Source organism: Lontra canadensis, unplaced genomic scaffold (assembly GCF_010015895.1).
Source record: "Lontra canadensis isolate GAN:19392208 unplaced genomic scaffold, GSC_riverotter_1.0 scaffold18, whole genome shotgun sequence".
NCBI classification, from domain to species: Eukaryota; Metazoa; Chordata; class Mammalia; order Carnivora; family Mustelidae; genus Lontra; species Lontra canadensis.
The window spans coordinates 21,848,398-21,875,885 of NW_022631012.1; the positions used below are offsets into that span (position 1 = coordinate 21,848,398).

General features: G+C 43.5%; 1 protein-coding gene across 7 annotated transcripts in view; it reads right to left on the reverse strand.

Annotated features, from left to right (window-relative positions):
* The window catches only part of MYO1B (myosin IB), a 177,275-nt gene that overhangs the window by 37,921 nt on the left and 111,866 nt on the right, over window positions 1–27,488 (reverse strand). For 4 of the 7 annotated variants that reach the window (XM_032860200.1, XM_032860202.1, XM_032860205.1 and 1 more), the window contains 7 exons: window positions 17,511–17,609; window positions 16,268–16,371; window positions 14,011–14,158; window positions 13,627–13,745; window positions 8,225–8,311; window positions 7,528–7,593; window positions 2,145–2,150 (listed from right to left, as the gene is read on the reverse strand). In XM_032860200.1, coding sequence (XP_032716091.1) covers window positions 2,145–2,150; window positions 7,528–7,593; window positions 8,225–8,311; window positions 13,627–13,745; window positions 14,011–14,158; window positions 16,268–16,371; window positions 17,511–17,609 — 629 coding nt within the window. The remainder of the gene's footprint in view (window positions 1–2,144; window positions 2,151–7,527; window positions 7,594–8,224; window positions 8,312–13,626; window positions 13,746–14,010; window positions 14,159–16,267; window positions 16,372–17,510; window positions 17,610–27,488) is intronic. The other 3 variants (XM_032860206.1, XM_032860204.1, XM_032860199.1) reach the window with 1 other exon arrangement.

The following is a 27,488-nucleotide window of genomic DNA, read 5'->3' on the forward strand; positions in this document are numbered from 1 at the left end:
TACAAACCGTGCCATCAGCTCTCCCACGGCAGTGACACCCAAGCGTCTCCGTCCACAAGAAACACATACACACGTCGTCTCGCAGGTTTAACGGAGGCCCGGCACACAGCTCCGGGGACACCGAGGCCCGGCACACACAGGCGTGCACGCTGCAGGCACTCGAGAAATGGTTCACGAGTCAGGTGCGTGAATGAAGTACACACAAGTTATGCAGTGTTTGCAAAGGTGAAGATTTTTAGCTGACAGAGAAGCACCCCACACATGGTAAAAAAATTAAAAAAATAGTTTCCCCTAAAGGATCCGAAAAGGAACAGTGAGATTTATCATCTCTGTCACCCAAGTTCCCAATCCGCCATTCTCGGGTGAAACTCTGCAGCTCGAGAGAGTCTTCCTGACCTGACCTCTTGCTCCCCCAGCCAGGGTCTGCTCCCTCATTCTGACTCTGAGACACCAGCACTTTCTAAAAATCACACTATGTGTATATGCGTGTGGGCCGAGGTATACGGGCACGTTGATTAGTTTCCGTCCTGTCTGTCTCCCTAGACGGGCAAGGGCTGACCACGTGCCTCTTCTGCTCACCAGTGGAAGCCCGTGCCCCGTACAGCACGGTGCCCCTAGCCAAATGGGACTTGTGGGTGAATAAGCAGCAAAGTGCCTAAAAAACAGAGGTTCAAGGGAATCAGCACATCAAAATCATTTCCCTAGTGAGAAACTCTTCTCAGAAGGCTCCCGTATTTATCGCTTGTCTGGTCCTCAGCAGCTTCTCCTTCCTACTGGGGTTACTCCCACCGGCTCTGATGGAAGAGCCACACCTGAGTCCTCTCTGGGCCACCCACAGAGCTTCATGTGTCACAACACATATCGAAGGGAAAAAAAATGCATGTCTGCTGAAGAAGTACACTCCACCAGAAGCCACACCATCCGGGAGGAGGTAGATCTGGTGGTAAGACATGTTATTTTCACCTCTATCGTCTGTCTTTGCGGAGCGGAGATGGTGGCCATGGGAGCAAGGGACACACAACCCCACCGTGATAAACCTGACTTCCTCCTACTGAGGCAGCCAGTCAGTCCTGGCCCTAACAAGCCACGAGCATCCCAGTGGGAAACTGAAGCTTGCGGTTTCTCCTGAATACACAGAGCAACTGGCCTTCCAATCTCTCCGTAAATGACGGAAGCAAAAAAGTCACAGAGTTTTTTGAAAGCTGAACTTTCAAAATCAACTTTGCTCCTATGTAGGACAAATTTTAAAATGAGACTTATGATGCAATATCTGACTACATTCTTTCCTGGAATTTAGCTAAGGGTTTCCTATCACCAATGATGAACTCATTAATCAGGGAGAACTTTTAACTCTAAACCATGAATGACACGTATACTCTGTCACTGGCTAATCTTCTAATGTTAAGTCTGGTCAAAGAGTTTTGTTTTCTGTTTTTTTGTTTTTAATCATGAAGGTTTTTACTAAGAACACATTTATTTTCAATACTTTCAACAAACAGTCTGAGACAAAGGGCATTCCCCAGTACTCATTTTCATATAAAGTTTTAAAACCCATGTGCTCCAATCTTTAGAGCTTAACAATTTTCATTAGAAGCTGATGTCCATCTAGCCTAGACACCTTATTATGATTCTGATCAGAAGGCCATTTCTCTACAAGGAAGTCTGGTGTTCCTTATAATAAAATACTCCAAAATAAACTTATAAATAAAATTAAAGTTTTGATGGTTTATTTAACAGTTAAAATCCCTTCTGTTATTTAATAAGTCTATATTCATGGAGCTATTTAAACAAAATTATGCTAAATCTTCAAATGGTAACTAATGACGAGAGGTGAGAGGAGAACAGTGTCCTTGGACCCGTGACAAGGCTATGAGCAGCTGGAGGTGCGCTTTGCAACAGGACTGTGAAATGCACACAAGCAGGTTAGAAATCAGAGGCAAAGCTTCACGACGACAACACAGCTTCAGGGGTAAGTCAGACCCAAACGAGATTTCCCCTCCACATGTAAAAGTTCCTCATGAACTCTCTATTCCGTATCTGCGCACAGTTAATCAATGGCCATTTACTGCAAAATCCACACAGCTGGAGAAGCCGTTAACACAGGCGCATGCAGGAGACGGTCACTGCAAACACTTCATACTTACTGCATTCTGGCGCAAAAAGGGACAGATTACACAAAATGCAGTCAGTTCTTAATTTGTAATAAACCTCTAAAAGTAAATGCTTATGGATGGTTATTCACTGGTGCAAATGACAGATTTTACCATCAGGCTATGTTTCTGACTGGCATAAACCTTGAAATCAAGACACATGTCCAATCTTAAAAAAAAAACAAACAGGCTGCCGGTACCTACACGCGGTTTCTGAACGGTCATTCCGCTAGGTGGGAGCTATGCAGGATGAAAACAGTTTGATTCAAATCATACCTCATGTGAACTCGCGTGATGTCCCAAGGCTTCCGTACCTAATGCTTCTAATTCTAAATTCTTAGGAAACGTAATGACACCCCCCCCCGCAAGGGTCAGAGGTAACTGTAGGTCACAAAAGGAGCGAAGAGATCCTGCAAAATCCAAAAGCACCTCCTCTTTCTCACCACGGCAACCCACCCGGTGCTGTCCCTGCAAGGTCTGCCTTCAAACATAAACCACGTGGTAAGGAGAGAATGTTCCAGAGACGGCCTGAGAAAAAAGCTTGTCTCCCTACCTCATCCGGCTGTCTGAAGAACAACAGCGAGATACAGAATAGCACAATCATCAAGGCAGAAACCGGCTGACCTCCTCAGAAACATCTTCGCATCAACTGCAAACACACCTTGCAGCCCGCAAAGCATGTCAGCAATCACCAGAGCAAGCACCGCCGCCACCCGCGAAGGCAGCCCCGCTTCTCAGGGTCTATGCTTACGCTGTTGACATCACCCTCATGTTTCGGGAAATGAGACTTCACACATCCTTAAATATAACACACAAACATTCGTAATCTGCAAAAGGTGAAGGAACAGCCCGGTACCAGTTTGCGTAGCTGCAGCTTGCACAGGTCCAGAAGATGCCTTCAGGTACACAGGCACGAAGTATCACCGGCTTTTCCACCGGGGTCCCTCCCCCCTTAGAAAATAGCTAAACTGGGTCTAGGAACCATCCTGTGAATCTAAAGGCCCCAAAGCAATGTGCTATTTGGATACTTTTGTGTCCACAACTGTGGGTGGCAGCGATCGCTGAGCCGGGGCTGCCCCCACAGGTCAGTCTCGCGAACGGGGGTCTCTCAGGAGGAGGCGCGCAGGAGCTTGACTGACTCATCTCCCCACTCTCTCCCCAGTGTTCTAGCCATGCCCTATGCATGGGATGTGTCTCCACTGTTTGACTCCTATTTAGCCCTAAAGGCTGAGGCTATGATAAAACTAAAACTTTGGGGAACATCTTTGAACAAGCATATCCAGAATTTTCCCTCATACAATCTCCCTGTGTGAAATCCAGAACCGTCGCCACCCTCACAGGGCTGCTCTAGGGAAAACAGGTGCGCAGCAAGGTGTCTAGGTTCCATGCTGTTCTATGTCACATTCGCCCGCTGTAGGCTGGGCCGGAAAGAACTTGCCAGATTTAGAAGTAAAATAATAGACCGAAACTTTAAAATCTAGGGCTTCTTTCAAGAATTCCTGAGTTTGAGTCCACCTTCTCCACATCAAACAAACAGAAAATCATAATCCCAGTGAAGGTCACAACTAGTTTATATTCTCTTGAACTTTCCGCTTGAAAGGATTTTGAAAGATGGTTCAGAAATACTGGCTAGTTACTAACAGATCAGTATTTTCCCAGCAACAGAGGAGACTAGTGATACCTTATACTCTCTAAGACACGTGGATACTTAAGTCTTGCACTCTTTAAATACATGACAGTTTTCTTCCCAGTACATATTCATATATGATAAATTTTAAGAAAAACAGCATTATTGTGCTCTTAATATAAAATAAGCTCTGATTTAAAAAGTTAAAAAGCAAGAGTAGCGATATACACCTATATATTATGAACCATATTATTCCCTATCATTTCCATTCTATAACGTACTTTAAAAAATTCTCTTTCCTCGTTAAGTTCTCCGGCACACGAAGAACAAAATTAAAGGAAAAAAGCTGGAACAGAAGGTATTGCCTATAACCAGAATCACTTTTCTTTTAAAAACAATTTAGAAAACAAATCTCATAATCATGAGACAGACTTACAGGGCTACACTGACTCTCATTTGTCTATCAGGTGCTTTTATCTGGAACAATCATCGCACCCAGCCTCTCCTATTCTTACTGCAGATGGGTCACTTTCAGTGAGGTTCGTGTGGGCAAGATGAATACGGGCTGCCTGACTCAGGGTAACCAGTGCTTTGCCTCCTCAAAGCCAGCTCGACTGTGTGAAAGTGAAAGATCCAGCCTGTTCTTCTGCTTTGGTCCACAGCACACTAATAATTTCTTAGATTTTCCCAGCAGACTACCTGCCATGTTTAGTACTTCCCAGATAAGCACTTTGGAAAAAGCGGAATCAATTTCGATGGCTCAACGTTGTTTTGAATTTCACTGAATTTTTTCATTTGTTGTTTCACGGTGAGGCTACAAATGTTTCTCAGAGATCAGTTATAAGAACATTCAAACTTAATTATGTGGAATTGGAGTGTCTGTATTACAGTACTTTCTTCCCTTGCAAAACTGGACTTCCGTTCAACGAGGATTTTAGCTAGATTTTTCTTCTCTATGCATTTTTAACTCCCTTCCTCTTATTTTTGTTATCAGTGTGTTCCACTGATCTGTTTCCCAAACTGACGGCAGATCACACGTGGCCAGCAAGGCAGGGTTATTCACACAGCCGGCCCTGAAATGCTTTGCAGTCAAATCCATGGGTCATCATCCCACGGTCTAACGCATCAGTTTCTCTCTTCCATTTAGAGACGGACCAAAAGGAATGAAAGGTTTCCACCAGCTCAGCTGAAAAACGTTTTCATGGGAACTGTCAATGGGCTCATGAGCCAGAATGAGAAACATTAAAACAACTTTTTTCTGAACCTTCATGGTCCAGTTTTTAACGTGATGCCCAGGGTGTTCTAAAAGGCAGAACCCTTAATTCCTGCAGTCAAGTTTCACGGAAAAACAAATGCGGAATTCTCTCTATTCCATCAGTTTCTTTTCACTTGGGTAGACAATATCACAGAAATTTTCATTTGTGCACTGATGAGGATTTGAAATACTTCTTCCCAAGTCAGCTTCTGGAACTTTTAAGTCCTTATTTTTTTTTTTTTTTTTTTTTTTTAGTTTTTTATTTATTTATTTGAGAGAGAGAGAGTGAGAGAAAGCATGAGAGGGGGAGGGTGAGAGGCAGAAGGAGACACCCCACAGAGCTGGGAGACTGACGTGGGTCTTTATCCTGGGACTCTGGGACCATGACCTGAGTCGAAAGCAGTTACTTAACCAATCGAGCCACCCAGCGCCTCTTTTAAGTCTTTAATTACTGACTCCCTCATGTTCCATATGACGGACTTTCTGAGGTTTCCATGAGTTCTGATTTTGCTGAGAAGCCAGGAAGACGTAGGATGGCACCTGGGGTGTGCATGGGAATACAGTTTATATAAAAAAAAAAAAAAAAGCCTCTCTAATCCTGTATCAAAAAGCGGATAAAAGTGTCTAGAAGAGTGTGACCAGATCTGCATTCTGACTTCTCCCACGTAAACTGACTTATAAAATAAATCATCAAGCAGATTGTTAATAATAAAGACATTTGGAAGATTCATGTGAGGTTTAGATAGAAAAATGAAGGGAACAACTAGTTACAATGAAAGACAAATCTTAATTCTCTCAAGGAACTTGGGGAAAAATCAAAGCATTTACTGCACGGACAAGGAAATTAATTTCTCACAGTTTTAGAGGCATCCGAAGATCAGCTACAGACATGACTGGTTCGATTTGGTCTTGGTTCAAATTTCTGTTTTGAGGGTTTTTTTTTAGAAAAAAATTGTTCCCCCCGGACGGTGGTTCTGAGTATGTTCAAGCCATTGTCCTAAGTCACAAACCTCAAGTTCTTCTCCGCCGCAAAAGCCCGGAAGCTCTCCTTAGCAGAGTCCGCTAAAGGGGCGCCCATACAAGCAGACACTGTACTGAAGAGCATCTTCGAGGGCCAGGATGGGGCAGGGGCAGCAGCCAGCACATGGCACAGATGTCCCACATGCGGCCGTGAGCACACCAGCGGGCTGGCCAGCTTGGAATGATGACAAGAGCACGGACACACAGGGCACCAGAAACGTACCACATTTGGGGTTTCTCCCGATTTCCAGGTACTGGGGACCCTGTGAGTCTGGGGAGAAAAGTGCCCTACAGGAGGTCCTGAGTTTGCCCTTTGGTGGCTGTGTAACTTCGGGATAGCTACTTGACCTTCAGAGAGCCTCACCTCCTCACCTATAAAACAGGAATAACTGCGAAGATTTCATGACATTTTGGTGAAAATTAAATCAGATAACATACGTACCACTTACCACAATGCTCACACACAGGTAGCATTGGACTCAGTAAGGACTGTGGTCAAGCAGGGAGAAGGTACGATCACAGAAAGAAATGTTGTAAGAAAAAGACATTTGTTAGAAAGGCCTAGCTTAGCACAGGGAATGGCTGATTTTTTTTTTCCCCTATTCTGTGAACCTAATAATTTGGAACATATGAAGGCTTTGGGCGGTCATTCAGGGCACGGACTGCTTATTTAAAGGAATTCACAAATCATTACTTATAGGGAGAATAAAGAAAGGAGGAGCTTGATCTACTTCTTATTTTACCAAACCAGACGAAAATACCACTCCAAAAGTAAGAGTAAGTGCTTTAAAAGGTCCTTCAAATGGGGGAGGAGCAAAAATAAAAAGTCCTTAAAATGGCTTCTGAACGTCAAAGTTAGCAAGAGGATAAATAGGAAATTCTAATGTAAATATATAATGTTTCAGTATTTAATCTGTAATAGGCATGAAGTCTTTTTAAAAAAATTCATTATGAACTTCCACAGAAATTCTTTCAACCTTTACAACAGACTCATGTCGAAAGATCGCAGCTGGATGAGACCCAACAAATCGCCCAGTCCAGACCCTCTCTGTCTAAGTCCAGCAGGGATGGAGTGACCAGCTCTGGCCAGGCCACGGCCAGCATCCAACTCTTCAGCTCCACGCTATCTCATGGCACCATCTTGCTTCCCTTTCTTACAAATGAACAAATGACTACAAACAAGCACAATGTCCACATGCCTTGTTGGCAATTTCGCAGTGAGAATTCTGGATTTGCAATTACAAAAGTCAAATACTGATACCAGAAGTTTTTTCTCTGACAGCACTCTTCCAAAATGCTGGCTCTCAGCATTCAACACACACACACACACACACACACACACACACACTTTGTTACACCTGCAAAAAGCTTTCTTTGTAGATAATTATATTAAATGTTGTCTATAGAATATATAATTTAATTTCCAACTATTCTGCATTAATAAAGATAATACAAAAGCTAGAAAAAAAGCTTACCTCAAAAATTTCAAAGCCATAAATGTCCAAAACACCCATGACCTTCTTTCTCACTTTGGTCTGTGCCTTAAAAAAATGTTTAAAATTGATGAGTTAATTTAGGCCTGAAACAGAACACTAAAAGCATACTAAGGAATATTGTAAGTTAATTGCATTTCACAACTAGGAGAATAACTATAATTTAGTGTAGTTTTTTTTTTTTAATGTATGAGAATATTGGTATGAAATCTTACAGAAATTTAAATGGGTGACTTAATTTAAAGATGGTATTAGTAATGTTTTAATATAATAAAAGATCACTCAGGGTTATGCTATAGGCAGGGCTTTTCAAAATCCCAGTACTCCAATCCCCTCACTCTCTTGAAGAACGCATCAGCAGCTAGAGAGGTCAAGTGAGCTTTCAGCCAAGTACACACAGCTAGTCAGATGAACGACAACCAAGACCTGGGATATTCTCAGAATAACTCTGCAATAGACCACTGACGGGTGAGACTTCTTAGAACAAAATGGCAAAACCAAGTAAACAGATTCCTGACAAATTACAATCCTATGCAAGGTAAATTCTTCTTAGGGAACAACCTTTGTAAGTTGTAATCAATTATCTGACGACTATAAAATTAAAGTATCTTTAACTTATTGCTTACACTCTAAATACCATGTACGACAGCTGATTTATTCAGTGATTGAAACTCAGTACCTTAATGCTTTCATTGATCCGATTCACCAACCAGGAAAACAATCTGCTGTAAAGGTTTTTAGCCAGAGCATCACGAGCGTAATATGCCTATTAAGAAAAAAGAAGAAGAAAGAAAAAGAAAAACTCAGCAACCACAACTGTCACAATGCTCAATTTCAATAAGATAATAAACGTATTTTTCAAATATTTAAAGCTCTTTTATCTCAAATGTCTTTTCAGAGCCAGTCTTCATTATACTCTGCAGTCAAACCATTAAGAGAATTGGGCAAATTATTTATACCCAATTATTACGCTTTTTTGCATCCCAGGAAACTAATTCAAAACACTGCACTTTCTCCAGAAAGATATCCAACTCAGTATTACAGAAGAGAGGAAAATCAGAGGCAATTTAGAAGTCCAACAACAGGGGAACAGTAAAATAAATAAATGAACGCCACTGAAAGGGAGTTACACAGTCATCACAGAATGATCACTATGAAAATTAGGTAATAAAATGGAAAATGCTTATGTTTTATGAAAATAAGAAACTGTGCATTTTATATGAAGACTCTATCTTTTTAACCCGTACACACGGGAAAGGAACTCAAAGAAAAAATGTAAAAATGATTCTGACTGAGGTGATCTCTAAATGTTTTCCTTCATCAAACCTTCTGAACATCTAAGAAACAATATTCCATAACAACTAGTCTCACAATGTGCTGTTGGACAATATGCTGGATAAAATAAAATTCAAAGGTTTTTATTTGCTTATTTATTTATTTGAAGCTGTTCAGAGGTACTTGACAAAGAGGCCAAAGACCGAGTCTCACTGAGCCGGGCCTAGGGTGCACACACTGGGTGGGCGAACCCAAGAGCCCCTAAACGTATCGTGTGCCACGTGGGTGCCGCAATCATGGGCCAACGAGAGCTGTGTGACGCAGTGCTCCTGGGGAAGACTTCACACGACTGCCAGCAGCCTGGGGAGCAGAGCTGCTGTTCCTGATGCTCGGGCCCTGTGTGTGCATTTCACTGCTTAGGAGGAGAAATGTGGGCATTACTGTGAAAGTAAACCATTACACTTGTATTTTATAAAGAATTAGGTTATAGGAAGTTCTTTTTCCATATTTCTTTCTAAAGAAGTAACAACTTTAATCACACAGTCACCACGCTGGCAATGCACAGCAACTTTGGAGCACCTTTTTCCTTCATCTGACACTTCCATGCTATCCCAAATCTTTCTCCCTCCATCTCAGGCAGCCACTCCCATGAGAGCTAGAAAATCCACCCAGAAGTTGGCAAACAGAACCCAAGTGGCCTGCATTGTCTTGGAGGGTGATGTCTTGGAGGTTAATGATCCCACTGCAGAAAATGCATGGAAGTGCTGAAATAGAGAAAGGAGCCTAGCTTTAGACAAATACCTTTTATCTACCCTCCTTCCTTCCAGGGTTTACTTTCTTAAAATAGGCCATGCAAGTGCCTAGAACAGTGCTGGCACACAGTAAGTCTATACATGTATTTATATTATAATTTCTGAAGTATCCTCTTCCTTTCCCACTCATGAGCCTATAGAACTCTTTCTTCATCCTTTCTGCTTTCTTCTTGTTAATTCCAATTACCTCAAAACAGCACATCATCTCCAAATATCACCTATTTGCAAACAGAATGCCATTATAATGGCATCTGGTTTTTTTAGTGGTATGCTATCTGCTTCCAACAAACCCCCATTTTAATATGCAATTGAACTAATAGTGACAACGTATTCTGGCACTGCTTTGTATTTTTCCAAGTGCATTCACCGCCAGTATATTAATCTTCTTTGCTTCCTTCAAACAAATCATTTATTCTTGAAGTCTCAAACTCAAATGTTTCCAGGGATTGCCTGATAGCAATGAGTGGGGAGCAGTAGGATGTGCGGGCGTTGAAAGATGCATTCCACCTTAAAGGTACTCAAATTCAAATTTTAAAAAGCAAGCAAACAAAATGAAACAGAACCACCACAACAAAACTACCCCTTCCTCAAGTACAATGTGCCTAAGAGCTCTCCCTGGTCCCCGGAGCTGCCCATCTGCCCAGACTGATGTCCTAAGTCTGACTCATGCCCCCTCATTTCCACAATAATGTCCTCCAAGGTAGGGGAAGAAATGTTTATTTTCATGTAAGGATCACTACTGAGGTAGGTAGAAACAAGGAAGACACCAAGTGCACCCATTCACCATCTCAGATTCTAAGCACGTGGTATGAGACCACGCGTTTCTGCAGCTGTGTGAAGCTCACTAAGAAAGATCCCCAGTGGAATGGGCTTTGGAGACGCCCGCTCTTAGTCTGCAGCCCAGACGAAGAAGATACACAGATGTACGGCCACGTGGACAAGCCTCTAGGGGTTCAGGGCAGGGCGGTGGAGATCAAACCAAGATGAGAGAAACAATCAGAGAGCAAGTGTCCAAGAGCCGGAGAGAAAGAATTCAGAGAAGGGAAAAGAGGGGCCAATGAGATCTAGGAAGGCTTCCTGGATGAGGTGGAACTGGATAGACCATTCAGACAGGCAGGGAAGAATTAGCCATGGCATGTGGGTAAGGGAGAAGTAGGAGCAAAGGCACAGGGTAAAAATAAGAATGGCATTTAGAGAACTCGGAAGGGAATAAACTGAGATCAACTGTGCAGGGTCAGATCACCGAGGGCTGAGGGCCATGGAAGCCAGGGAGGAAGGATGAGGAAGCTGCATGACAGCCCATCTTCAATTTCTATCATTTCATATTATTTGCTGTATCTGAGGAAAGATCAAAATGCCTTGGGGAGAATGAGGAATGGGGCAATAAACATGATAACAGGGCCCACGAATCAAATCTATGAGGAAATGTTAATAAAACGAATTACTTCTTGCCAGAATTGAAACCTTTTAGGATGTAAGATCGGTAGAATCCTAATACATTAAAAAATTAAGAAAAAAAAAGAACCTGAACAAGGAGCTGAAAAATCAAGGATCTTAAGCCAAATTCTTTTATGCCAAAGGTTAAGAATGTGACAAAGTTTAACCCAGGGAAGCAAGATGACTCCAGCTCGTAAGTCGGAGGTCCCTGGGCCTGGTTTCCATACAGGATGATTAAAAGGCAAGAGTAAAACACACAGTAAAAACACCACAACATACCCGCATACAGATTCCGTATCTGTGGATATTCCAAAAGGGCTCTCTTAAACACAGCAGGCATCTTCTCTCTGCAACAGCCTATACTCAACAATCTCCGCTCTGGCTACTGAAATCGTCCACACTCAGTGTGACCCTCAATACAGCGGTTCTCAAAATGTGGTCCTCATGCCGGCGGCAGCAGCAGCACTGGAACTGTGAGACATTCTTCAGTCCTACCGCGGACCTGCTGAGCCCAGCGCTTCTGAGGCATGGCTGTAGGACCCTCTAGGAGGTGCTGATGGGCACCCAAGTCTGAGAACCACCTCCACACTCAACCTTTCCAGCCACGTTGCTCTGAACCCATTTCACAAGTCTGAAGCTACAGCTGAGCCTGATCGACCCTCCCCTGGATATGGCCGCCTTTTCTCACTGTCTTCTTTTTGAAATGCACTTTTGCCCATTCTTGATACATCTAAATCCTTCAAGACTGGCTCAGAAACCATCTTCTCTATGAAGTCTCCTTTCATCCCTTACGCTCCTGCTAATGGTCTACAGAGGGGCCTGTGCTGAGGACGTTCAACAGATTTCTCTTGATTAAGTTAGTCGCTCACCCTCTGACTTTGCATTAGTAAGGCTGCTCTGGACAGAGAGGACAGCAGAAGTAGTAACTTACGAAGAAGGTGACATAAGAGTTATAGCTAGAAAATTTACATATACACGAAGATATAGTATTTTTCATAGTCAGAACAGTTCACCTAAAATAAGAAATCAACACTGACAAAAAGCTACAGACAGAGGCATCCTTGGGTCGGCAGCAGAGACCCGTGCAGAGCAGCCAAGACAGAGAGTAAAGCCATCTACTCTCTTACAGATGCTTAAGGCCACTTACAAAGAGGAGGAGAACACAGGTGGACCATGGGATGAGAATAAAGTAGAGCTCTGGGCGAACAGTCCCAAACTAGTCCTTTAATTCCAGTCCAGATCAGCACTAGCCGGTGGGAACATGTCTAAGCTGCAGAACAAAGGGTCCGGAAGATGCCTGGGTAATAACATCCACACACGCCTCCGTCCGTCCATCCCTTTGTCCACCTCACTTGAACCAAAGGAGCGAAGAAATAAGCCACTCAGACTGGGGTCTTAGACTTCCCTGGCTTCAGACGGACAGCAGACACGAAGGCAGGCAGCGAGGCCAAGTTGGCCATTCGACTACACACTGGCTTCCCCCACAGCGTTCTCCAAATCGGTGGATGGCGATTCTATTTCCCTAGTTGCTTGGGTGAAAAGTGCTGGGAGCCCTCCTTGACTTTTCTCTTTCTCTCACACCGCCTATCAAGCCAGCGGCACATCTTGTGGCCTCTACCTTCAAATGATACCCAGACGAGACTGCTTCTCACTCCACTGCTACGTCCTGGTTAAGCCGCCATCACTTCTGGGTTAGCGCACATTCCTCGGAGCTCTCCAATGCCACGAACGGAAGGTATGTGTGGTCCCTCCACCCTTCCCCAATGCTATGCTCAAGCCCTCATCTCCCGTGGGATGGTATCTGGAGGTGGAGCCTTTAGAGACAGTCAGGTTTGGATATCAGATGAGGTCATGAGGGGAGAGCTCCCATAACGCAATCAGTGTTCCTTACAAGGGGATGGGGATACCCACACGCGTTCTCCCTTCCTCCACCCCTGCCGTCTGAACATGATACAGCAAGAAGGTGGCGATCTATCAACTAGGACGGTGGCCCTCACCGAGAATGCTGCCAAGTTGGCCCCCTGACCTCAGATTTCTGGCCTCTAGAACCATAAGGAATAAACAGGCTGTTCCGTTTAAGCCACCCAGACTATGGTGTCCTACTACAGCAGCCCAAACTAAGATACCCTGCTTGTGCCCCTCCTCCCCCTACCCTCTCCTCGCCACACTGCAGCCAGAAGGACCCTTGGAAACACAAGGCAGGCCATGCCACTAGCATCATTTCCCAGCTCACTAAGACCCGACTGTCCTGCCCCAGCACTGTGGGTCTCCCTTCTAGGGCTCTAGTTTTCTCCTTGTCTGCTGCGAGCCTGCTCTATAAATTTATTTACTGACTAGATCTACTGGCTATCATCTGACTCCTCCTGCCAAACTTTTAAGCTCCATGAGGGCAGGGATCCTTATCAGCTTAGTTTGCCACAGTGCCCCAGTGCTCAGAACAGTGCCTTCAACTGTATCACAGCTCACATAACAGCCTGCAAAATCAAATCTTTGACTTTATTTAAATAAAATTACAGGCTTTTTAAAAACTCACTTCTGGGCATTACGCTTTACCCACCTGAGCCACGTTCAGTGTAGTCGAAACCTTCTCCTGCTTGGCCTCCACCGTTCGGAAACTGAACGCTCGTTCTAGAACTGACTGATCGATGCGGGTCAGCTCACAGATTTCCTTTAACTCTGTGGGGGAGGGACACAAGAGGTGACTGTGTGCTGCTCAAAACCGTCTGCAAGGCTTACAATGTTCTTTCTAAATCACATTCAAATCAAACAGTATAACATGTGTAACTCGAAAGACTTAACACTCAGCTTTAATTACGATTCTGTTCAGTTTCACTGGAAAGTGTTTTCGAACCCATGAGAAACAAGTTTTACTTTCTAGATTAAAAATTGGGCAGAAGTTCAAAGCAAGTTTGCTAAACAAGGCTGAGCTCCACTGACTTACCATTTTTGTCTTTGATTTTGCTTTCATCTAAACCATTCACTCGAGATTCGGGCTTGAACTCGATGTTCCCCAGTTTCAACACCGCGGCCACCACCTCCAAGACAGACTCGGCCTCGTGATCCATAAAACCCACAATCTGCATGGCATTCTGCGGGGGGGGGGGGGGGGGGGGAGAGAAACAGCTGTTTTCTTTCTGTCATTCTTTTATTACTATTATTATTATTATAGATATATATTTTTTTACTGAATCTGATAACAGATTCGTTTCTGAAAAAAACAACAGTGAAAAGACCAAGTGTCAGAGGCGAAGCTCTCCAAAAGGCAAACCTATTAACGGACCTGATGCAGCACCAGTGTGGGGCTCTAACCTGTTCAGTGATTTCACGCTGTGATTCAAGGACCCCCAGGGTAACCTGCACGCTGGGGCAGGGGGGTACAGGGGTGCAAAGAGGAAGACGGGGAAGAGGAGGCTGAGAGCCGGGCCTTGAATTCTAATCCATTTCATCTGCAGCAGCTCAGTGTATGAGTGTGTGAGTGTGTGTGTGTATGTGTGTGTAAGCACACTCACATGTGTATGCATGTACGTATGTCTTTCTTTATACTGGGTTCTGAGGCGCCTGGGTGGCTCAGTGGGTTAAACCTCTGCCTTTGGCTCAGGTTGTGGTCTCAGGGTCCTGGGATCGAGCCCCGCATCGGGCTCTCTGCTCAGCGGGGAGCCTCCTTCCTCCTTTCTCTCTGCCTGCCTCTCTGCCTACTTGGGATCTCTGTCAAATAAATGGGTGGAATCTTAAAAAAAAAAAAAAAAGGTGAATTTATACTGGGTTCTGATGCTAGAAAGGAAACCAAACATAAAGCTTTTTTATAACCTCCTACATAAAACCCTCCTCGTTTATTTCACCCAAGAAAAGCTGGTTTGCAAAGGTGAAGTGCCTGACCTAAGGCATTACAGGTAACAAGGAACATTCCATTGGTCATAAACTTTTACTGAGTGCCGATGATTTGCCAGGCAAAGCATTACAGAACTGGACTTGAACCCAACTCTTAAATCATGCCCCAAAATCAACAGGCTTCCCATACGAGGATGTTTACAGAGTTTTAACAAATTACACTCTCAAGGAAATACGTTTTTTTGAGAATAGCCCAGCTTTCTTGTTTTGTTTGTGACGAGGCTACCTAGGGATGGGAGTCATGTGAGCTTTTTCTCATGGAAAATTTCAAACATATACAATAATAGAGAGAGCAGGAAAGAACCCCATGTCATTTTCACTCAGCCTTGAAGATGAACTGATTGATGCCAGGCCTGTTTCAGCTGATCTGACCTCCTCCCCCGCCTCCTCACCAGTGGGACAGCTGGGAAGTACAGTACAGTTACTACAGCATGTCCTACTAGGAGCAGTTTTCCAAGTGCCACATAAACATGGAAGTTAGGATAGTGTTTAAGATAATTGATGGGGCGCCTGGGTGGCGCAGTGGGTTAAAGCCTCTGCCTTCGGCTCAGGTCATGATCCCAGGGTCCTGGGATCGAGCCCCACATCAGGCTCTCTGCTCAGCGGGGAGCCTGCTTCCTCCTCTCTCTCTCTGCCTGCCTCTCTGCCTCCTTGTGATCTTTGCCTGTCAAATAAATAAATAAAGTCTTAAAAAAAAAAAGATAATTGATTTTCGGGGCGCCTGGGTAGCTCAGTGGGTTAAAGCCTCTGCCTTCAGCTCAGGTCATGATCTCAGGGTCCTGGGATCGAGCCCCGCATCAGGCTCTCTGCTCAGCAGGGAGCCTGCTCCCCCCCCCCTTTCTCTGCCTGCCTCTCCGCCTACTTGTGATCTCTCTGTCTCTGTCAAATAAATACATATTTAAAAAAAAGATAATTGATTTTCTAATGAACACAAAATGTCAATCATTCTGGCTTACATATGATTTTTGGAAAAACACATACAAACATGACTTTCTCAAAAATAATATTGATTTAATGCTTTCCTAGGACAGTTTTCACAGTGGACGTTAAATACTAAGCTATGGCTATGAAAACATTTGATTTAAATACAGCATTAAAAGAGTCAGGATAATACGCAAGCTCTAGGAAAGTGTGGGCCTTCACAATATTGTATGATTTTAATAAGAATACAAGAAATTCTTGTACAATTCTAAAACCTTTGGGTGCATGAGTTAGCCCTCTGAGAAAACTCAGAATTGTTACCAATTTCAAATGAACAATACGCAGTGCCCCCATTTTGAAGAGTAATGAAAGGCTTGTGTCTTGCTTACCCTGACGGTTCTGAAATTTGCTGCATCATCCACTCCATTAACTTTGGCCGAGTCCAAACTCAGGTAGTTATATCTGCTGAAATCCCTCTCGAGTGTAAGTTTATCTATTAAATCACACATATAAGTTGATAAGTTACTTCAGTAAATCGAAGCATCTTTAATATCCCGTTCCTTAAAACCTCCAGATAAAATGACTTTTGTATTAGGTACTCAATCAAAGAACAAAAATTGATACCCAAATACTAATAGCGTTTTTCTAAAATTTACTTTTTCCACTGTTGTGCATATTTTAAATTGCTTTTCTTACATTTATTCATATAGTAAGGCCCCTTCCAAATTTTTATAAACATCTTCAATGCACTATTTTATTATAACATACGATGTCTACCTAAGGGATCCCCATGTCACTGGACAGGAGGGCAGTCACAGCCCTTTGTTCTCTGGATTCTTCTGAATTACTTCATTGGGGTCTATCCAAAAAATGGTGAGCCTGGGCAGTGGGCTCGGATCATTTCATGACTTATTTTGGATTGCTACCTCGTCCCCAGGAACAAGTCCTCCCTTTGAAGTGACACCCACAAGCTCTAAGCAGACCAGGACCCAACAACTCTGCCAGCTTTGTCCTTTGCCATGACTTTTGCTAACATGTACACAGGGAACGCATCCATGCTCTTTCAGTTGATGCTTGTTCTTTGTTAGTGAGGATGATACTTCCCCAAATGTCATTTACTTCTCATAGTTCTCATTGGGACTATTTGTCCAAAACTCTCATCACTTAGCTATAAGCTTACTGGATATTACTCTGATAGACTTAAATTAATTCCCTAAAAGAGCCAAAGGTCAGATTTTTAACTCTTCTATCAATTACAAAAGGGCTCCCACTACATTTTATTTTCACCGAGCAATTTAAAAAAAAAAAAATTGTTCTCATCTACTGCTCCCTGGTAATTTCCTCTTCGTAAGTGGAACAATTACATGCTTCCATTTTATTGTTTAAATTTAGGATTCCCTCCCCCTTACCTCCCTAACATTTACTTAGCACTTCGAGTTAGCCATCTGAGACCTGACAGCAGCCGGTAGGTACGGGAATATATGGCCGGCAAATGCTGGGGCGGGAGGATAGAAGCAAGAGACCATGTTCTTCCCCCAACCACAAGCAGGGAACAATTTTAAGAGCATGAAGAAGAACGCTTTGGGAAATGCTGTGACACTGAGCAGTTCAAGTGTAGGCACAGGCACGTACTGAGGAGCTCTTCAGAGGCGCCAGAGAGCAGCTGGTAGAACACATGGAAGTTCCTTTCACCTCGCGGCTGCTTCACAACTCGGGACTTCTCTAAAAGATCTAAAGAGGAGAAAAGAGTCAAACCGTCACACATTGTTAATTTTGCTTTCAAATCCAGCATGGTTCTCCTTCTCCACCCCCTCACTTTCTGTTTTGTATTAATGAAATAGTAACAGAAGCTGCATCTTCCTTTCTTCCTTCAGGAGGAAGCCCAGCTCTAACCAAAATCACCAAATTAAACCAGGTTCTTTTCAAACAACAGTGAATACACAAGTACATTCTATAATACATTCCCCGAGCTGAGGAAAGACAATACAGTTTGTGTGTGAAGGTTCTCTTGGTTCTATGTAATACGTGATGACATTAAGTTCTTCAAAACGCAGCACTGCGAAGCAAAGCAATGGGCTTCAGCCATTCAGTTGTGAATCCACCAAATGATTACAGAGTTCATGTTTCTGGGATCTTATTATGTCTTAAGGAAGTGCTTTATACCCCATTATCTCATTGAACCCTTGCAGCCATTTTATCAAATATTATTTAACAGATGAAAAAAACAGTCCGAGTTTAGGTAGGATTTGAAATCAGGCCACCCGGTCCAAATGCAAACCTCATCATGCGCACACACTCTCACACCGGGGATGAGGGAAGCACATCTTCTGGCTATTTCACCGTCTGAGAGAACGAAAGGTGATTTTCATCTCATGAAATGTGCTGTTGTTGTTTGGCAGAATACGTTCCTTGGTTCCAGATACTTTTTCAACCAATAATTTGATGTCTTACCAAGTTTTCAAACTTTCATCCAAAACTGAAGGAAGGGAGGGAGGAAGGGAGAGGAGGAGGGAGAAAGAAGCCAGCCAGCCAAGAAAGAGGCACTGTGGCATATACAAGAGACGCCAACGAACGATGGCAGAGATATTTCTCCTGCAGTCCTGCTTATCACCGACCAGTGATATAAAAGAGGGTCTGCATCCTATGGGCAAAAGCCAAATACAGTTGTAAAATTCCCAATCAGTGACCCCATTATTAATTCTAGAGAACAGCCACATCTGATTTCTAATCAGGTTGAAATCTAAGTACTATCAAAGGAACGAGGAAGAGAAGATGTGCAGTTTCTCTGGGAACGGTCACTGAACTTCTCCATGTGTTTCTGGAATCCACACTCACATGTAAAGGGGAGGCTAAGGAGAGTTAAGAGAGTGCAGATTTGACGAACGAGAAGTCTTAGGGGCCTCCCAACACCCGAGGTCATTTTTAAGAATGAAGAGATGGGTTGCAGGGACACATGAAATTAAAAATGAGAACAAAAATACGTTAATTCAAAAATGATAGGAACAGGATGCTCCTGAGTTTTAATGTTCATCTCCAGCCCTCATTTCATTTGGATGACAGCCAGGGCCCTCAAATCACGCGTGGAGAATAACAAAGACCTCACATTTAGCGAAAAGAAAGAAAACAGAAACTGAAAAGCATGAGTGAGACAAAATTTCGGAAAAAAGGGTTTGTGTACTATTCACGCTCTCTAAGGACTGCGCGTTCCATTGGTAAGTGCGCACGGACAAACAAAGCAGAAGACAGAGTAAGAAGGCGAGACAAAAACTCAAACACGCAGGATGACTGTACTTATTAGAACATGACCAAGGCCCCGTGGGGTTCTAGAGGTACGGACACAGTTTTAGAAGGAAAAAACCCACGGAGCGCGGGCAAATTCTTCACTGGGAAGCTAATCTTCAGAGGAAATTCCTCAGTCTAGAAGTAACCCAACTGCGTGGAGAAGACAAACACGCAGCAGCTCACTCCGTGCTCGCGCTCGGCTCCTTCAGTCGGGCCACGCACTGCTCACCCGCTCTGCGTGCCGGGAACGATCTGGAAACGCACCCGGCACCCATTACCAATATGAAGACCTTCTTCTTCGTGGCCTACGAGGCTCACATGCGCTCTGCTTACCCCACCCCCCAAACCAGCAGGAGCAGCCCTTTCCAAGGTGGGATGCCCCTATAAGGCCCTCGAGAGCAGGAGATCAGGGTGAGGGAGGCAGAATGACCACGCGTCTGGGTCAGAGCCCACAACCCCCAGGCTCTTCCCACAGCATGAGGCGTCCTGCCGCACACCTTGCAAGCGCAGGCAGCCCACTGCCCTGTTTCCCAGGGGCACCTTAATCATGAGGACGAACAACTGATCGACGGCACTTATCCGATCACATTCCAACAAGCCAACCGCGGGACTTCCAGACGTGCAATGATGCCCGCAAAGCACGACAGGGCCCCCCTGTGCATGAGCCACACACTGGCCGGCCTCAGGTTTGGCACTTCCTGAACAAATGCTCACAGAGTGGAGAGTCTGAAATGGCAGTGCTGGAAGACTCGTCAGACAGCAGCCGCTAGGTGAAAATAAAGTATTTGTGTGTGCACAGTGTGGAAAGGAATGCTGGCCAATGTACTTCTTGAACCACACGTGCTGATATGATCAGTGATGACGATCACATTCAAATGGGAAGCATAATTCGATGTGTGTCCCAAAGGAAAGGTGCAGAGCGGAGGAGGAAGGGAGTGTTCACTGACCTTCTGCTAGGCACTGGGTGCTTTTCATTCAGTGTCCTATTCGGCCCCAAACACCGCCCCTGAGGTTGGATTTATAATCCCTGTTTTACAGATGAGAAAACGAGGCTCACAACACATTGTTACCAAGTGACAGAGCCAGAATTCGGATCTTTAAGCAGCCAAGATACCACGTTTATGCTGTTTGCAGTTTTCCCAACAAGAAGAATGCAAAACTCATAAACTCTAGGAAAGGCTGTATTTTACATAAAATGTATGACTTCACTTAAGCAACTCAATCACAAAATGTGAAACCTTTTATTACAAAGCAGTTGAAGGTTTTAGCACCTAAAACGCTTAGTCTGTTTCTCTAGAGCCTCACATGTCTTTATGACTTTTCTCTTACGTTACAAGCTTTCAGGTTGCAGAGTAATCAGGGAAAAGGTTTACCCCAAAATATTTACTAATGCTTAAAACCATTCCTCACTCATTTTTAATGGGCACGCAGCAACATAATCTAAGAGTGTGAAGCTGTATCACATAATACGCAAAGTACAGAACATACACAGACTTGCCACCTGACCATTTTAATTCACCGAACATTCCCCTGAATTAGAGCAAACATGGGGTCAGCCTTCTCTTTGGTTTTCCGTGCTTCTGCCACCACTGACTGGGCCTCTGCTAACAAGATTTAGTAAAGAAGAGAGGAAAAGTCTCCGTGTGTTCCAATGCAGACATATTTCCCCTCTCAAAATATAAATTTAAGTTCATATTAAATTTCATTCCAACTTAAGTTTTAAGGCAGGAGATAAACCTATTAAGCCATTCTAAAGGAGAAAACCAACGGATGGGAACAGAGAAACTCTGGAATCAGAACTTCCCCACCTACCCCACCACACTACTGCCACCTGACTGTTACCAGAACCAGGCCGTCACTCAGGGGCTTTCCGAGTTTTGACTAATTATCAGCAAGCTGAGGTCGGGGACATGTGCCCATGCACAGCATAGGCCGATCTCCTCACAGTACCGGATGGGAAAGGAGTAAATGTCCATGTTTGCACCTGCTGGAAAAGGAAGTCTTTTAATTGGCAAAGGGACAGTAAGAAGATAAAGTAGAGGTTGGGAAGAAAAAAACTTAACATTATTGTAGAACATAACAGATTAAAGACTGGATAGTTTGATCCAATTTATTTCATGAATAGTCTCCCCTCATGGAAAGAAAGGAAGGAAGGAAGGAAGGAAGGAAGGAAGGGAGGAAGGGAGGGAGGGAGTCCAAGCCCAAGGCTTAAGGAATAATCAGCTTGATCTCAGTTTTGCCACGAAGACCAGAATGACAATAGAAGCGCCACGATGCACTACTCTGACCAAGCCCCAGAGATCCTGTGCTCCTCTCCAGCTGCTCAGAGATAACTATAATGGAAAAAGGTGTTTGAGCAGCATTTTGGTCTTTCCAATCAATTTATGCCCCTTCCTTGCTGCATTTAGCAGTAACTATGGGCCTGCGATCTCAGTTACTAGTGGGCTAGTGAGCACAGCCCACGGCAGTTTCAGTGCAAAACAGACAAGAGCTGAAGTCTGCTCATGTACGAGGGCATACATGCCAAAGCCGACCCTCAACTTTTTCTGGAAATAGACAACAAAACCCTCAAGGCTGACAATCAGGAAGTTTCACTAAGAACAAATTTCAAAGTCAAAAAGATGGGGTGGGGGGGCCTGGGTGGCTCAGTTGGTTAAACATCTATCTGCCTTCAGCTCAGGTCCTGACGGGATCGAGCCCCACATCCAGCTCCCTGTTCTGCGGGGAACCTGCTTCTCTCTCTCCTTCCCGTTTGTACACACTCTCTCTCTCTCTCTCATGAATGAATGAATGAATGAATGATTAATAACACCTTAAAAAAAGAGACGGGGCGAAGGTCTTACAAAGCTCTCACTGTGCATGTTTGTTATGGTGAACCAGCGCCCCTGTGAACAGTCGCCCTGGGGCTCGGTCTCGGCCTGGACCTGGCGAGGAGCTCCATCTGCCCGCAGGTCACTGGCCTTGGTGCATGTGAACCACCCGGCAAGCCACGTCATTACAATCTTCCCTTACCTGCACCGCCGCATGGGAATTTTTGAAAAATCAGCTTCAAGTTTTACTCAAAAGTCAGTATCCTAAAGTTACAAAATCAGCGCTAAAGATAGTTGGACCTGCTCCATGAGAAGCTGTGAAAAGGCGTCTGTTGTCTGCACATGAAACATTAACCGGGGCTTTAAAACCTGGGGAAAACTGGGCTTGTTACCTACCTAATTAGCTAATGTTTTCCATTAGGATCTGTTTATATACATAGAGTATATATATTTATTTATTTTTTATTTATTTTCACAACAGAGTTCTTCCTAACACAAATTTAATATTTATAAAAATTTACTCATACATGTACAGATCTGAATCTAAAATTCCACACCGAACCCTGAAATAAAATTAATGAAATATAGCCCATGGTATCATATTATTAGATATACTCTCCCATTAATTTAGATATATTTAACATCTGATGTCTTCTGTATTTGTATATAATCTTATTTAGAGGTAAACATATAGTCTTTTTTCACAGTAAACATATTTTTGTAATAGGAAAACCACCAAAGTAAAATTGAGACGAAGGAAAGCATCAGTTTTGATTACAAAGCCATCCTCTACAGAGTAACAGAACTGCTCTTTGAAATTTGTTTTCTTGCTATGGATACTTCCCAACCAATGGTGGATTATTTCTGTCTTCTGAGTATTAAAGCACTCTGAATTCAGAAGCACTGAGAAAGCCCTGCCCTATGTTACAAACTAGACAATGCAATGTCTTCATTTTTGGTGAATTTCGATGACAAAGAAGACAGATTAAAAACAGACATTGTTTCTTGATGCGTGTTCCTTAGCTTTTGAGAAGGGACTCATGTTTGGGTAGTCTGCAACGCTACCTCAATCTGTACGTATTCTCAGAAAACAAAGCAGTGCAGAGTCCCCTTTAGAAACCGTTACAGGCCATTTTGCCCCTAACTTGTCATCAATAACATCAAAGATATGACATAAAAGGAAAAACAAAGCTATAAATCTCATTTAAAAGAGCAAAATTATAGTCCATATCCTACGAATGGCACGGTTGTGTCATATATATAAAAACGTCATGAGACAGATAGCACATAAAAGTGTGTGCCAATTGTATCATAAATTCCACAGAAATACAGACGAGGAATTCAGAGAGATCTGCTCCATCCCCCATCTGCCCTATGAGGGGGTGGTTGCTTCCTCCTGCTCTCCTGATTCCTTGTGGGAGGATCTCAGACTAACTCCCTAGCCTCTCTCAGCCCCTTACTCACTTCTTACCTGGGCAGGAGGAAGGACATCACTGAGTCAGGAGGCTGAGAGGGAAATGATCAGGTGTATACCGGTCGGCCCTCTAGCTCCCCACACTGCATTCACATTCAGCTCTGCTCGCCAGTGTGGTCTAAGATGACCAGGGCAATGCACACGGAGAGAGGCCAGAGGCTGCCTGATTCGGTCAATGCCGGCCTAACCGTCAGGCTGCCAGAGGACTCCCACCACACCTGCTTGGGAGAGAAACCAGAAGCCACTTTCTCCAACCTTGACTAATAGTAATAAAGCTGCTTCCTCTCCAGCTTGATTCCTGTGCCTACTTCTCAGGATGCCACACCGGGTGGGGGAAAGTAGATGCCCCATTACACCAACAGGTCAGTTAGTTTTTGCTGCATAACAAACTGTCCCGACACTCGGCAGCTCAGAACGACACCATTTATTAGTTTATGAGTCTGAGCATCAGCTTGGTAGTTCTGGTCTGAGCCAGCCCAGCTGACCTCTCCTGGACTTGCTCATCGGCTCGTGACCGGCAGCTGGCTGATCTCAGGTGCCCTCATTCCTATGTCTGGGGGCTCCCCTCATGCGGTCTCTCACCATCCAGCGGCCTAGCCCAGGTTCATTCACATGGTGTTAAGGACAGCGTTCCCAAGAGGAGCACGAGATGACAAGCTCCAACATGTAACCAACTTCTAAGTCTCCTGCTGTGCCTTGTCTAATAATTGTTCTATGGACCAAAATAAATCCCATGGCCAAACTCTTGAGGCACTGAGAGAGAGGGCTACCCAAGGGTGTAGACACAAGGGGAGAAATTATTGTGACCATTTCTGAAGACAATCCTTCAGACTGAGGCTGTTTAAAATAAAACGGTCACAAATTATTTGATACTCTTCCCACTAGTGGTAGAATCTTTGTGCCCCACCCTGACTCTGGGCAAGCTTGTGCCAATTTTGACTTAACAGAACGTAGCAGGAGTGACACTGTCTGATCTCCCAGGCTACTGCAGGCTTCCTCTTGGTTCTCTTGTCAGGCTGTTTCCGCTTGGAACACTCTCTCTCAGAACCTAGCCATCTGTGAGAAGCCCAAACCACGTGGGACCACATACAGGTCGCTGTAGTCAACAGTCCGAACTGAGCACACGCTCTGAATCACCCTAGCCCAGGAGCCTGGTATGTGGCATATGATAAAGCTTCCGGAAGACTCCAGCATTCACACACGCAAGTCACCCCCAGCCACATGTCTTCTCGGCTAAAGCCCCGTATATCATGGAGATAAGTCAACCCTACTGTGCCCCACCGGAATTCTTGACCCACAGTATCCAACAGGATTTAAGAGGGCCATTGTTTGACCCTATTAAGTTTGGGGTGGTTTAATGGGCCATAATAATAGGGGGATCATACTAACTTCAACACTTGCTTTCCTTCATTATTCACAAGATATTATTTCTTTCAAGCTGTAAAGAGAAGGCAGTGACAGATGAAGTCTGAATACCAATAATTCTGCTGTCTTTCTGGGATTTAGAAAAAGCATTTTAAAATGATTAGCATAGAATATTCAGACATATAAAATAAATCAGTCATGGGGATGCACTGTGCAGCATATCAACTATAATTAGTAATACTCTGCTGCATACTCGAAAGTTGCTAAGAGAGTAGACCTTAAAAGTTCTCGTTGCAAGAAAAAAAAGTTCCTCAAACTATGTATGGTGATGGATGTTAACTAGACTTATTATGTGATCATTCTGCAATGTATACAAATACAAAACCATGATCTTGTACACCTGAAACTCACATCATGCTGCACATAAATTACACTTCAATAAAAATTGTTTTAAATGTTCAGATAAAATTATCCAATAAGGCAAAAGTTTTATTTCTCAATAAAGTCTTCTATGTCGCAGTTATGTCACTTATTCATTGTGTATTTGTGTAGATACTAATAGTTCAAGAAACCTATTTCGGGGGTCAGACACTATTTTTGTTGCTGTCATTCAGCAAAGAACCACACAAACTAAATCTCTGTCCTTATAGAACACACATTTGGCAAGGCGCTGGAGACCATAAACACGTAAGTATATAATAATGAAAAAGAAGCCAACATTTATTCATTGTTTACTAGGTACCCGGCACCATTACAAGCACTTTAGATGTTAATAAATAATTTATACCTTTTCATAACCCTGTAAGATCAGTCCTATTAATTATTATCCCATTTCGAAGACCAGCAAAACGTGTCACTTGCTGTCTTGTTTAGACATTTAAAACCCTGTGGAAGAGTTACTTATGCAAGTCTTCTACTATGCATTTAGGTATGCCCCAAATAATGGAGCAGGGAACGGGAGGGCTTGCCTACACACCACTAATTCCAGCCCCATCACCATTTACTGAGCACTTACTGTGTATCGGGTGTCCAACTAGGCTCTGGATACACCACCATGAACAGGAAAGCCGTACCTCTTGCCTAAACCATAAGGACAGGTATACAGGCACACTTGAAATCAGAAGGCTTTTTCACAGTGTTTCTGCCTCTGTGCTGTTCTCTTTTTAGGATATAAGATCCCTACAGACTTGTACCACATTTTCTCCAGTGAAAACTGCTGTCAAGTGCCACAGCCATCAGAAAGTGCCTGCGACTATAGATCAAGGCAACAGGTGTCCAAGGTGTCCAGCTCATAGCATGAGGCCCCAAATCCTCAAATACAAACGCACATATCTTATGAGACTTATAAGCATTAACAAGGTAGCAGCACTATTATCTCAAAGAACCCAATACCTGCTAGATGTGTTCCCCATTTTATCTTCTCTACGTGCCGTGTGCATGCCATTTTCTATTTCCGCTACACCCCTGGCCAAAGGAGACCAACCTCAGGGATATACGGTTTGCGGGTGAATTCAAGACTTGTTTTCCAGCATTCCTCTTTTAGAAAGAGAGAGCAAAGTTCCTTGGCTTTCTCTTCTACTTACTGGGAACCCAGCTGGCTTGACTGATCAGGTGTCTTCTTCCAAGTGATCAGTACAACCGACAATGATCAATGCTGTTACTACACGGCTGCTAGAAACTGAGGCAAAATATGCTCCCCACAATATGGCAAATCCTTTCTTCTTCTCTAGACTCCGAGAGACTGAATTTTGGCAGCGTAGAGAATAAGAACAGGTCTGCCCATTGCTCTACACCCTTGAAGCCAGCAGCCAGCAACTCCCACTGACCACCTATGAGTCAGTCCTGTATCTACACAGGGTGAAATTTCCTGCTCTCACTGTGAACGTATTCCTTTCATTCCCAAAGCAAAGGGTACTCTAAAATACAGGGTGTTTCCACTGCCACAAATTTCCATATAATTTCATTGTGGGAACAAATGGTAACAAACACCATATGAAATCTATTCATGATGATATATTAATCTTAACTGGAAAAGAACAGAGTGTTTAATATTTATTCTCCATGGATACTGCAAGAATTAGTTAAGGGGCAGGAAGGCATTTGTACTTGGAACTTAAACTTTAAAATGTAAGACCCAAGTTATTTTCTAATACTTAAAGTAATCCTTACATATTTTCCTAGAGTCCTCAAAAGCAGTTTTGATTCAATCATTCCACAATGTTTAGATGCATTACCTCATTTTAAAACAGTGTATTAAAGTAATAAGGAGAGCTAATCCTTCTTGCAAAAAGTAAGTGCTAACGACTTATGAGTATCTTTCAGAATAAAAGCTAATCCTTCGTCAAAATTGCATCTTAAAACTGAGGCCCACCTCTTTCCTCACACTTGATCATTAGCTGCCCCAAAACCGTGCAGGAAGCTTGGCGGGCTGATCCTCGGTGCTCTGAGTTACGTCAAACACAGTGTGCAGGAGAGCTTTTCCTTCCATATTTGACACATAACCTAAGTAGAATCACCCCAGGCAATTTCATTTCATAATAAAGCTTTCTCTTCAAATTTATCAAATAATTATATATTTTTATAAATATGGCTAATCCCAAAGCATGGCACACAATGCAGAAACGAAAATGGAAAATTAAACTATTTAAGGACTACAGAAGAGTGGAAACGGGAAGAACC